The sequence below is a fragment of the Bos indicus genome, chromosome 16, assembly GCF_029378745.1.
Source record: "Bos indicus isolate NIAB-ARS_2022 breed Sahiwal x Tharparkar chromosome 16, NIAB-ARS_B.indTharparkar_mat_pri_1.0, whole genome shotgun sequence".
Lineage (NCBI taxonomy): Eukaryota > Metazoa > Chordata > Mammalia > Artiodactyla > Bovidae > Bos > Bos indicus.
Genome location: NC_091775.1, coordinates 5864554 through 5878486, shown reverse-complemented (window position 1 = coordinate 5878486; position 13933 = coordinate 5864554). Strand labels below are relative to the sequence as shown.

The window sequence follows — 13933 nt, the reverse complement described above, 5'->3', positions numbered from 1 at the left end:
TCCTTCTGTGTTGCTTTGCACATCAGGTCCTTATAGGGCCACCGTCCCTGGGTTGTTTCAGCTGTCTGGTGCTATGTTCAGAGAGAGAGGCTGCAGAGATCGCTCTATTATCTGTGTGTGACTCAGCAGTGTCACCCTGCCTCCAGGTTAGCTGGCTTTCCTTCATAAGCATTTTCCACTGCAATTCTCCATTAGGTTCCCTCACACCATCTCCCTTCAGTCAACAGCAGACCTTGCCCTGGGATTGTTTTCCAATCTCTATGTTCCAGCTCCAAGCTACAGCACTTTCTAGGGGACTTGAATCCCTGTATGGGGTATGTATGGCTGTGGCAAGGATTGTCTGTGTGATCCTCATTCCATTCAGACTCTCACAGATCAGCTGCTTCACTCTCCAACAGCCTCAATGCTTCACCTCTGTCACAAACATTTGCTCTCCCATGCAGCACTGTCCCTGCTTCAGTTCCCCAACCCCGGGTACAGATTCAGTTCTACTCACTCTCCTTTTTTTTTTTGCCATCCTTCCTTTGTCCTGCTGACATACTGTGGTTGTGTGCCCATGGACCATAAACATTGGATATGTCAACTACAGTGTTGAATGCATGGGTTTAGCCAGGAGATGTACATTTGAGATTATCACTCTGTAAATGATGACATCAGATTGGAAAATAATGTAGAATGAAAACAGAAAAGCGTTCAAGACTGAGTCCTGAAGATTCCAACACTGAGGTGTCTGACGGAAGAAGAATAGATGGCAAAGTGATAAAAATAAAGGAGGACCCAGAGAATTTAGGGGAAAAAAATGAATGTTTCATAGTTGTGGACAGAAGAAAATAATATAATAACAAGGAGTAATAAATTGACTAGCGGTAATTCCTGTAGAATCAGCCTGAAATGGTTCTATATCCAATTCCACCATTATCTAACTATATATCTAAGAGCAACGACCTATTTGAAGTTCATTCACTCCTCTGAATCTGTACAATGATTTAATATTTACAAATGTTCTAATATTTCAAAAGATTTTTTAGTTATTAAAATAAATTATTCATGTAAGCTTCTTGTCATAATGTCTACCATACAGTTTATTCAAGGAAATTGTAATCTAATTACATTAGAATAGTTACACTAATGAATATTTCTAATTCAGTCAATAAGTCAGGTTAAGACTTAAAATGTGGTGGATTTGGCTACATGGAGGCCAACAATAATTGTCACAGAGACAGATTGGGAGTAATAGGGAAAAATCTACTTACGGCCTGCTAAATAAATTATTAGTAAGAAATGCAATACAGCATGAGGACACAACTCTTTCAAAAGGCTTCGTTGTGGCAGAGAACAAGAGGTTCAGGATATATTGCTCGGTGGATTATGTATTGTTTTAATGGGAAAGATGAGAGTGTAATGAACGTTGAAGAGGATGAACCAGAGAGGGAAGCAGGCAAAGACTGACCACAGGCTCCCTGTGAAGGAGGTGAGAGAGGAACCAGCAATTTTGAGAGAGTCCTGGACTTGGTGACAACTGGATTCGTTGCAACTTCCTGTCAGGAGAAGGAATGAAAATGGGTGTGTAAATACAATCCTGAAGAGAAGTAGATGCTGATGGTTCCTGTTCTCATTTCAGGAAGGAGACAAAGTCATGTGAGACTGAATGGTGCATGGGGGAAGGAGGAGAAGGAACACTGGGCAGCACAGAAAAGATTGAGCACAGAGATTTCAGATAGATACACAGGGGGAGCTTGTTATAGAAATGGGCCAGGCTTGTTCAACAGTGTCCAGAACCCAGGTAATTTCACTTTTAAGGCTGTAGGCAAGCACCTAATATGTGCCAGAAGTAGGCTAGGAGAAAATTGTGAAAGATACAGTGGGGGTCAGTGGTATGCCTTTCAAGAGCTTTCATGCCAGTATGAAAAAAAAAAAAAAAGATGAATTAAAATAAATAATGAACCAAAAAGTAAAAATATTTCTATTATATTGTTCCACTAAGTGTGTTTTAAGAACAAAAGAATCCAGGTGCTTAGAAACTAGGAGGGACTGTGGGTCAAGTTTATGTAGGAAGATGTCTATACAAAGAAAGCCTGGAAACCATTCGTCAGCAGAGACACATGCCTTTGCAGCAGCTGAGGCAGTGAAGAAATTGGCTTATTTTAGAAAAGACTGGATGGTAAAGAAGCCGCCTGCAATGCAGGACACTTGGTTTGATCAATGGGTCTGGAAGATCTCTTGAAGAAGGGAATGGCATCCCACTGCAGTATTCTTGCCTGGAGAATTCCAGAGACAGAGGAGTATGGTGGGCTATAGTCCATGGGATCAAAAAGAATCAGACATGGCTGAGAGACTACACTTTCACTTTCAAAATTTCTGAGCCACCTGACAGTAATACATCTACCTGCATTGCAGGAGACCTGGATTGGATCCCTGGGTAGGGAAGATCCCCTAGAGAAAGGAAAGGCTAACTACTGCAATAGTCTTGCCTGAAGAATTCCATGGAATTTTGGTGAGCTGCAGTCTATGGGATCGCAAAGAGATAGACACAACTGAGCTGCTAACAATTCTAAGTAAAGGGAAAGGCTTTTAAGATGATCATGTCATTCTTACAGTCACTCTTTGTGAAGACAGCAGTTAGAAAACAGCCTAATGTCAAGATCTTTTTTTGTTAAAGCACCATTTTACACAGTAGGATAAAATAGGAATTTTATGTTTTAAGCACAAAATATGTAAACAAAGTCATATACCATTAGAAGTATTACTATGTGGAGGTTTGGAATAGAACTTTAGGAAAGCAATCTCAATGATTCTCATCAACAGTAACCTCACAGCTAAGCTATAAAACTCAACATTAAAGCAAAAGTAGAAACAAATTTATTGATTTTGGGGGGAGGGAGTATTACTTTTAAAACTAGTTAGCTTATATATAATTGTGTGATAATGTTTGAAGACTATTAGATAGTCTTTCTTTTGGGTGAGATTCTAATACTTAAATTCCAATTGTGAAGTTTATAAATTATTGAGCAATCAGTTCAGTTCAGTTGCTCAGTCGTGTCCAACTCTTTGCAACCCCATGAATCGCAGCACGCCAGGCCTCCCTGTCCATCACCAACTCCCAGAGTTCACCCAGACTCACGTCCATTGAGTCAGTGATGATATCCAGCCTTCTCATCCTCTGTCATGCCCTTCTCCTCCTGCCCCCAATCCCTCCCAGCATCAGAGTCTTTTCCAATGAATCACCTCTTCGCATGAGGTGGCCAAAGTACTGGAGTTTCAGCTTTAGCATCATTCCTTCCAAAGAACACCCAGGGCTGATATCCTTCAGAATGGACTGGTTGGATCTCCTTGCAGTCCAAGAGACTCTCAAGAGTCTTCTCCAACACCACAGTTCAAAAGCATCAATTCTTCGGTGCTCAGCCTTCTTCACAGTCCAACTCTCACATCCATACCATGACCACAGGAAAAACCATAGCCTTGACTAGACAAACCTTTGTTGGCAAAGTAATGTCTCTGCTTTTGAATACGCTATCTAGGTTGGTCATAACTTTCCTTCCAAGGAGTAAGCGTCTTTTAATTTCATGGCTGCAGTCACCATCTGCAGTGATTTTGGAGCCCAAAAAAATGAAGTCTGACACTGTTTCCACTGTTTTCCCATCTATTTCCCATGAAGTGATGGGACCAGATGCTATGATCTTCGTTTTCTGAATGTTGAGATTTAAGCCAAGTTTTTCACTTTCCACTTTCACTTTCATCAAGAAGCTTTTTAGTTTCTCTTCACTTTCTTCCATCAGGGTGGTGTCATCTGCATATCTGAGGTTATTGATATTTCTCCCGGCAATCTTGATTCCAGCTTGTGTTTCTTCCAGCCTAGCATTTCTCATGATGTACTCTGCATATAAGTTAAATAAGCAGGGTGACAATATACAGCCTTGACATACTCCTTTTCCTATTTGGAACCAGACTGTGGTTCCATGTCCAGTTCTAACTGTTGCTTCCTGACCTGCATACAAATTTCTCAAGAGGCAGATCAGGTGGTCTGGTATTCCCATCTCTTACAGAATTTTCCACAGTTTATTGTGATCCACACAGTCAAAGACTTTGGCATAGTCAATAAAGCAGAAATAGATGTTTTTCTGGAACTCTCTTGCTTTTTCCATGATCCAGCGGATGTTGGCAATTTGATCTCTGGTTCCTCTGCCTTTTCTAAAACCAGCTTGCGGTTCACATATTGCTGAAGCCTGGCTTGGAAAATTTTGAGTATTACTTTACTAGCGTGTGAAATGAGTGCAATTGTGCGGTAGTTTGAGTATTCTTTGGCATTGCCTTTCTTTGGGATTGGAATGAAAACTGACCTTTTCCAGTCCTGTGGCCACTGCTGAGTTTTCCAAATTTACTGACATATTGAGTGCAGCACTTTCACAGCATCATCTTTCAGGATTCAACTGGAATTCTATTACCTCCACTAGCTTTGTTCATAGTGATGCTTTTTGTTCATAGTGATGCATATTGACAAATAGGAAGATTCAAATAAGAATAATGCAATTTTTCTATAATATGTAGCAATCTGTGGGGGCTCAGATGTAAAGAAACTGCCTGCAGTGCAAGAGACCTGGGTTTGATCCCTGGATTAGGAAGATCCCCTAGAGAAAGGAATGAATTACTCCCTTCAGTATTCTTGCCTGAGAATTCCAAGGACAGAGGATCATGGCCAGCTATACTCCATGGGGTCACATAGGGTCAGACACAACTGAGTGACTAATCCACACACAGCAATGTCAGAAATTTCATAGATTTTACATATTTTCAATGATAAGTTTACACATTTTTAAAGTGAATCAGAATAATTAAACATATATTAATAGTTAATATCATTTATACATACAATAAGATTAAATGTTTGTGTTGTCATATACATAATCAAGACACCTAGAATATGCCTATGTGACCTTGAACTTGTTTACTCATTTTGTTTCATGTTTTTGTTTGATTACTACACTTGAGGATAAATTGAAGTGATTTTTAATGTACCTGTAACTCAAATACAAGAGAAATGTCTCTCTTGTGTGTTCTAGTTTTCCAGTTACATTTTTTATAATACCATTTTTTCATTTGTATTCAATTTTAAAATTGTGTCTTTTTTTTTTTATTCTGAGAGAATAGTTATACATTTTGAGACCCAATAGTAGCATTATATTTTGTAAATGTCAGTGATAAAATCAGATCCAGTATTAACAAGTTGACTTTACAAATAAATTATCAGGTATATATGTTGCTGCTCAATACCTTAATATTTCTCAAAATCCCAGATGAGTGCAGAGGGGGTATAAAACCTAACATGTAATGTTTTTCAAGGAAGAGCATTAATGTGCATTAATGTGTGTCCTCTGTGTATGCAGTACCCAGCACCTCATTTTATATGACACAAATAATATTTATTTTGCAATGGTTAAATATTCTCACTCAATTATTTATCTTTTTTGATAGAAAGAGAATGCAGTATTCCTGAAATGGATACATACTGAAATGTTTATCCCAGGAAAGAAACATTTAAAGTTGGAGATGTGCTGAAATTCTCCTGCAGTCAGGGCCATATTATGCTTGGAGCAGATTCAGTTCAGTGCTACCACTTTGGATGGTCCCCTAAACTTCCAACGTGTAAAGGTAAATATTTATCTGACAGTTACTGGAGCAGGTGTTGGGATTTCAGATACCAACCTTTTTATTTCCCTCCCTTAATTTTCTGTCCACTTCCAGTGCATCTGTAATCTAATGCATTAAGGCAGAGATATACCCACCCAGGTGGAGAAGGAAATGGCAACCCACTTCAGTATTCTTGCCTGGATAATCCTTGGGACAGAGAAGCCGGGTGGGCTGCTGTCTATGGGGTTGCACAGAGTCGGACGTGACTGAAGCGACTTAGCAGCAGCATACCCACCAAGGATATGTGCTGGGTAGTAGATACCTCAGTTTTCCTTCTTTAAGAAATTAACCTCCAGGTGCTTCTTGAAATATGTAGTGGAGAATCCACAGAAATGCATGAGGAACCTGACACTGGCAGGATTTCTTCTTAGTTTTCCTTTTCCTGCAATTCCACCATTAATATTGGATAGTTTATATACTGTAGACTTTACATCTAGTGTCCACAAGTATGTCTAAAGAGTGTTCAAGTAACTTAAAGTCACATGTATTCAGTAACTTAAAGTCACATGTATTCAGTGTTCAAGTAACTTAAAGTCACATGTATAATTCAGTCACACATATCAAATCATATGAATCAAAGTTAAACTGTTCAAATGATTTTCTCAAATGATATTTTTTCAAAAAGTTTTCATAGTGTTTCTGTGGAATAAAAGTATTGCTATAATTTATACACCCAGATTGAGTATCTGGTTTGCATATTTATTTAGCATGTCTGGATTATGAACATGCTTTATGAGCATACATAGACTGCAATATGCTAGTTCAAGAAGAGTAACAGAATTAGTAAACACGAGTCTGCTGTAAACACTATTCTTTTTTCATTGTTTAAGAATGCTAAAATAAATTATATAACAAATAAAAGATCATTCAGTGAAATAAGTTTCTGCATTAGCTGGATTTTTCAGTTATAAGACAGACAATGTAACCATAATTTATGCAATATTTCTACAGTAGGGAAAGTAAAATCATGTGCTCATCCTCCTCAACTTCTCAATGGGAAAGGAAAAGAAATGCACAAAGAAGAATATGCACACAATGAGGTCATGGAATATGCTTGCAACCCCAGATTTCTGATGAAGGGTTCTCATAAAATTCAGTGTGTTGATGGAGAATGGACAGCTTTACCTGTGTGTATTGGTAATATATTTAAAAATAGCAATATTTCAAGGTAAATCATTACTCTTATTTGTATTCATATACACATTTAAATAATATTTTAAAGAAGAACATGTTTTTGTGCATTTTCAGAGGAGGAGCGTACATGTGGAGATATACCTGACCTTGATCACGGCGATATCAAGCCTTTTGTCCCTCCCTATCACCATGGAGACTCAGTAGAGTTCAGTTGCAGAGAAGCATTTACAATCATTGGACCCAGATTTATCACGTGTATTAGTGGAGAGTGGACCCAGCCTCCTCAGTGCATTGGTCAGAATACACATCTCAAATTGACCTTTAGTATTTGCAGCCATACTGTTGAAATTTAGAGTTATCCTTGAAAAATGTCAGATCTTAAATTATAATGATCCCAAACATTTGATTTTTATAGTCCAATATGTGTCTAAAGAGGAAAAATATAAACTAGCAATAGAATTTTATGCATCTTTCTGTCCTAATATTAACATTGTTTATCTTGACAAGTAAGGTCGCTCAGTCTTGCCTGACTCTTTGTGACCCCGTGGACTGTAGCCCACCAGGCTCTTCTGTCCATGGGATTCTCCAGGCAAGAATACTGGACTGGGTTGCCATTTCCTTCTCCAGGGGATCTTCCCAACCCAGGGATAGAACCCACGTCTCCAGCATTGTAGGCAGACACTTTAACCTCTGAGCCACCAGGGGATGACAAGTGTGAAGCCAAATCTTACTGATAGATACTCACGTGATTAAAATGGGAGTACTAGTTACCTGAAAAATACAACTATCATTGCAGAAATGCCGTTTTTGCTTTTATATGATACTCTTTCTTTTAGAACATTTGAAACCAGGAATTATAGTTGAGGAAAATACCCATTTGATACATTTGGGTAGGAGTCTTGCCTCTCTCAAGCTTCTAACAATGATAATTTCTCTACCTGTTTCAAATTCTGCAAAGAGAATTTACTGTGTTGGGGAGGGTGGGCTCAAGCCCTCCCTGTTAGTAGGTAACTCTGTCATGGGAGGCACTTGGGGTGGGGCCAGGAACCTGCCCTGACACTTTTCCCTGTAAGAGACTCATCCTGACTTTTGGATGACCAAGTCTTTGATTACTAACCAAGAGAATCAATGTTAGCTGCCTTCTTTCATTTTCTCTTGGAATAGACTTTTTCCTGGAGTTTTCCTGGGCTCTGCATTCAAAGAGAGTCCTGGATGTTCAGGCCTATTAAATCATTATATGTTTAGCCATTAATTATTCCAAGAAGAAGGTAGGGCTTAGGCTTAGCCCCTGAGTGAAGGCAGGGACTGATAGCTGTTTTCTTTGCTGACAGTATGTCGAAAGACCCATTTCAAAAGACCAGTTGACAGATGGGAGACATTCAGTAGGAGTTTATTTAGTTATATAGTAATTTTTTTTAACTTATTAATCCCCATATTTTTATGAACAGATTCCTGTCCTAGGTATGCCAAAATGTTTGCTTCAATTATTACTCTTCTGACCTCAGAGTTTTCCTTGCTAAGGTTAATCCTCCACCTGTATTCAGTTTAATGTAGTCCCCCTTTGCTATAATAGACCTTATTCCAGTTTTCTTCTCTCAAGGTTTATTTTGTAACTCTGTCTAATCTAGCTTGTCATTCTTCCTACTTGCTTATTTTCTCCTAATAAAATAAGTCTGCTTTCCTTCCAGAAACCAGTCCATCATAGGATGAGGCCCGCAGCCACTATTTCTACTTTTGAGTATACATCTTCCTATAGCCACCATTCCTTGAAGAATACTACTGGTTTTATGTCCCTCAACACCCTGAACAAAACTTAAAAACAGTGCTAATTCTCAAGCCTTTAGTGTTTTTTTTTTTTTTTTTTAAATTAGAGTAACTTTATTTATTTTATTATTATTATTATTTTACTTTACAATATTGTATTGGTTTTGCCATACATCAACATGTATCCACCACGGGTGTACACATGTTCTCCATCCTGAACCCCACTCCCACCTCCCTCCCCATACCATTCCTCTGGGTCATCCCAGTGCACCAGCCCCAGGCTTCCTATATTCTGCATTGAACCTAGACTGGCGATTTGTTTCTTATATGATATTATACATGTTTTAATGTCATTCAGTTCAGCTTGTTATTTTATTTTTTCAGAGTTTCATTTTGAAATCATCACTTTTCTTTGACTATCTACTTGACTTTTCCTTATTTTATTCATTTCACTTAAGCTTTATGATTAACAAATCATTAACATATACTGCCAAAGACCTATATGGATATTTTGTCAAATTCAAAAAGAACTTCTACCTGCATTGAATTTATGAAATATATACATATAGCTTTTTTAGTCCATATTTAACTTATCCTGGAGCTAGAAAAAATTGTTATCATGGCTTTATATTGCATTATATAATGATCTGATACATAACATAGTGGCTCAAAGACTCTAAGTGTATATACAAGATAGGTTGTAACTTTAAGTACTCATATTCTCATTTCAAGTATTTGTTTATTTTCGGTGTCAGGTAAAAGATTTGCTTAAAAGTTAAGATTCTATACAAAACCCCTTGGCGTAGTTTTCTTATTATGTTTCATTACATTTCTTGAAAAAACATATATAAAGTAGCAACTTGGTATGCTTTGTCCACAGAAAATTGTTTTTATTTTATTGTTTTAAGATTGTGAATTAAAAATAATGCAGAGATGCTTAAGGTCAACAAGCAAATTATATGAACATTTGCACAGATTTCAAGTTTGGGACCAAATTTATTCATGTGATAGCTATTTACTATGTAGATCATCAAAAAGTATTTCAGTCAAAAAGGCAGAAATCTTTAGGATGGGTATTTTCTCTGAAATTTCAAAAACTGGATGCAAGACTCAGGCTCATGTATAATTTTTCATCTCATGCAATTTGATCAGCAAGAACTTGGCTGGTGGAATTTGTAGGCAAAAATTCTAACATCATTATTTTATTGACTCCATAGCAATTTTTTGTTATTAGCTATTTGGTTCTTTAGAATTGGTCTTTTCAAGAGAATGTTTTCATTTTATTTTATTTTTTTTCTTTTAAATTTTATTTTATTTTTAAACTTTACATAATTGTATTAGTTTTGCCAAATATCAAAATGAATCCGCCACAGGCATACATGTGTTCCCCATCCTGAACCCTCCTCCCTCCTCCCTCCCCACAGCATCCCTCTGGGTCGTCCCAGTGCACCAGCCCCAAGCATCCAGTATCGCGCATCGAACCTGGACTGGCAACTCGTTTCTTACATGATATTCTACATGTTTCAATGTCACTTTGCCAAATCTTCCCACCCTCTCCCTCTCCCACAGAGTCCATAAGACTGTTCTATACATCAGTGTCTCTTTTGCTGTCTCGTACACCAGGTTATTGTTACCATCTTTCTAAATTCCATATACATGCATTAGTATACTGTATTTATGTTTTTCCTTCTGGCTTACTTCACTCTGTATAATAGGCTCCAGTTTCATCCACCTCATTAGAACTGATTCAAATGTATTCTTTTTAATGGCTGAGTAGTACTCCATTGTGTATATGTACCACTGCTTTCTTATCCATTCATCTGCTGATGGACATCTAGGTTGCTTCCATGTCCTGGCTATTATAAACAGTGCTGCGATGAACATTGGGGTACACATGTCTCTTTCCCTTCTGGTTTCCTCAGTGTGTATGCCCAGCAGTGGGGTTGCTGGATCATAAGGCAGTTCTATTTCCAGTTTTTTAAGGAATCTCCACACTGTTCTCCATAGTGGCTGTACTAGTTTGCATTCCCACCAACAGTGTAAGAGGGTTCCCTTTTCTCCACACCCTCTCCAGCATTTATTATTTGTAGACTTTTGGATCGCAGCCATTCTGACTGGTGTGAAATGGTACCTCATAGTGGTTTTGATTTGCATTTCTCTGATAATGAGTGATGTTGAGCATCTTTTCATGTGTTTGTTAGCCATCTGTATGTCTTCTTTGGAGAAATGTCTATTTAGTTCTTTGGCCCATTTTTTGATTGGGTCGTTTATTTTTCTGGAGTTGAGCTGTAGGAGTTGCTTGTATATTTTTGAGATTAGTTGTTTGTCTGTTGCTTCATTTGCTATTATTTTCTCCCATTCTGAAGGCTGTCTTTTCACCCTGCTAATAGTTTCCTTTGATGTGCAGAAGCTTTTAAGGTTAATAAGTTGTTTTGTGGAATTTACTCGATGTTTAAATGCTCTTTTGATGAATTTGTGTGGGAGAAAGTGTTCTCCCCGTCCTACTCCTCCGCCATCTTGGCTCCTGTTTTCATTTTATAGCAGCAGATGAACTTAAGAAGTGTAAAGGGTCAAAATTATTTCCACCTGAGGGAAAACGAGCACATACGATTGAATATGACCATAGCACCAACAAAAGTTACCAATGTCGAGGAAAATCAGAACGCAAACACTCAATCTGTATAAATGGAGAATGGGATCCTAAAGTAGCCTGCAAAGAAGGTAATCTCTTGTCCATAATGTTTTAAAAAAAAAAATGTATTGTATTTCTCTCTAACTTGTAAAAGTAGTATCTTTGTGTCCTTCAAGGAAATTTATCTATTCATCATTCCAAATATTTTCCATCTGCAAGGTAATTTAGAAGCTAATCAAAATACTGTGTCTAAATATTAATTGTATAATGTGCCTTAGTCAGCTATGTGAGAAACCACCCAGAGACTTTGTGACATTAAATTAACATCTGGGCATTAGGTGTGCTCATTTCTACTGGAAAATCACTGCTTCTGATTTTGTGTATTACACATAAATGTACTTATGCTTATGCTGAACTATTATGTATTTATCAATGTATCTGCATGTATCAATCTATGATCTATTTATATATATATATATAGTCATCAATTTGTCTATTTGTTTAACTATCTTGAAAAATCTTGAGTCATGTTTACATGATGAATTCCAATAGAATAGATTCATTTCAATTTTCCACTTTTCATATCTGTGTTTCTCTTCTCCGACACTATGACATTTTGACTCCCTATCTGCAATATTTTCACCAATTTCTACAAGCCTAGAATATCTAGAAAGAAGCTTCAAATCAATAGAAAACCAGATCTACTGTCTAATATTCAACCTCATAATTCATCCTTTTATAGAAATCCCTATATAAAAATCATACAACAATAAAGCTATATCAATGGAGAATAAATTATTTAGAAAAGCGTAACTATTTGGGAATTAAACAACAAGCTTCTAAATAACTGCCATGCCGATATATAATGTACATTGTATATTATGGGCTTCCCTGGTAGTTGAGCTGGTAAAGAATCTGCCTGCCATGCAGGAGACCCAAGTTCAATTTCGAGATCAGGAATATCCCCTAGAGAGGAGTTAGGCTGCCCACTCTAGGATTCTTGAGTTTCCCTGGTAGATCAGTCTACAATCTGCTTGCAGTGGGGGGGACCTGAGTTCAATCCCTGTGTTGTGAGGATCCAATGGAGGCAACCCACTCCAGTATTCTTGCCTGGAGAAGCCCAAAGGACAGAGGAGCCTGGCAGGTTGCAGACGATGGGATCACAAAGAGTGGGACATGACTGAGTGGCTAAGCTAGTGGCTAGTGTTTTATACTAATCATTATATATTTATGATTGCTTGGTCCTTGTGATTTAACTTTTTTATAATTATAAAATATTTCTTAATTTTTGTCATGCATCTTGTCTGGAAATCTATATTAGCTCATTAAATATAGTTAAATTACAACAATTTATTATTTCATATGATGAAAGAATTCCCAACAAATTTCAAGGAATTCATGTTTATAAATTATTCTAAATTAATAGCAAATATAATTTTAAAAAAGCTTGCTACACAACTACATCTTTAAGGAAACAAGTAACATTTACAGGTAGTGAAATACATATGTTCTACAGTTTCTCCTAGAAACTATAATTTTATGTGAATATATTTAAGTATGTTATCTGTCTCATGTTAACATTTGAGGATTGCATAAAGTAGGAGTTGATTTTTTATGGATGGATTGTCAATTATTTTAAGAATATGTGTGGAAAAGCCATTGAAGTGAAAAATCAGTTAATTATGAAAGTGTTGATTTATTTCTGAACTTTCTATTTAGTCACTTAACTATCTTCACTGCTGCCAAATTACCTTTGTAACTAGCTTTTTAGCAGGCTGAAAGGCTGATAATAGTCTCCAAGTATGTTCCTCTCACTCAAAATTACTTTAGTTATTTTTGTTTTGAACATAGAAATTTCAGGAGAAACTTACAAATTTTGATGAAATATTGGGTTGTATATCGAACGGGATGACTTTGTAATAAGAAATGAATTGTGGAGAATTGACTTCTTTACCATATTGAATTTTGAATTCATAAATATGGTATGCCTCTATTTATTTCTGCTTCAATATTTCCTGACGTACAAATAGACTCCCCTGGGGGCTCAGACAGTCAAAAATCTGCCTGCAATTCAGGAGACCCAGGTTCAATCCCTGAGTAGGGAAGATATCCTGGAGAAGGGAATGGCTACCCACTCCAGTATTCTTGCCTGGAGAATCCCATGGACAGAGAAGCCTGGCAGGCTGCAGTCCATAGGGTTGCAGAGAGTTGGACACGACTGAGCACACGAGAGACCTGATATGCAGTTTTCTTCTTCGAAAAATTCCCCTGATGAAGAATTCAATTTCTTTAATAGGGAGTATGCTATTCACATTTACTACATTGTCTTATCACTGTGTGACTTGCATTTTTCAAGAAATATCTCTATTTTACCTAACTTATGAAATTGATGTAAAACCATTCCTAAGAGTCACTTAACATTAATCATATAGTATACTTGGTAATATCACCTCTTTCATTTTTGGTATTGAGAGTTGTTTCCCTCCTTTATTTTGTGAATAGAGTTTTATTTTTCAAAATTATCATTTTCAAATTAACATTTTTAACACAGTTTCTTCCATTTCCTCTCTTGTCTAGTTTTTATCTTGTTAATATTCATGATTTTTAACTTTCTTAATTTTCTGTTTTCTCTTTTCTATTAATCTTTCTCAATTTTTTCTCTCTTGTGGACTTAATTTTCCTTTTTCCTGATCGCTTCATTTTAATTTTGCTCACTCA

The 13933-nt window shown here is 37.0% G+C and overlaps 2 protein-coding genes across 2 annotated transcripts in view; both read left to right on the top strand.

The window, feature by feature from the left end:
* LOC139176527 (complement factor H-like) overlaps positions 1 to 13933 on the top strand; it is a 174598-nt gene that overhangs the window by 18965 nt on the left and 141700 nt on the right. The window lies entirely within an intron of this gene.
* LOC139176529 (complement factor H-like) overlaps positions 1 to 13933 on the top strand; it is an 83883-nt gene that overhangs the window by 28938 nt on the left and 41012 nt on the right. Inside the window, exons 5-8 of the mRNA XM_070768853.1 lie at positions 5470 to 5646; positions 6637 to 6822; positions 6934 to 7113; positions 11125 to 11304. Coding sequence (XP_070624954.1) covers positions 5580 to 5646; positions 6637 to 6822; positions 6934 to 7113; positions 11125 to 11304 — 613 coding nt within the window. The 5' untranslated portion in view covers positions 5470 to 5579. The remainder of the gene's footprint in view (positions 1 to 5469; positions 5647 to 6636; positions 6823 to 6933; positions 7114 to 11124; positions 11305 to 13933) is intronic.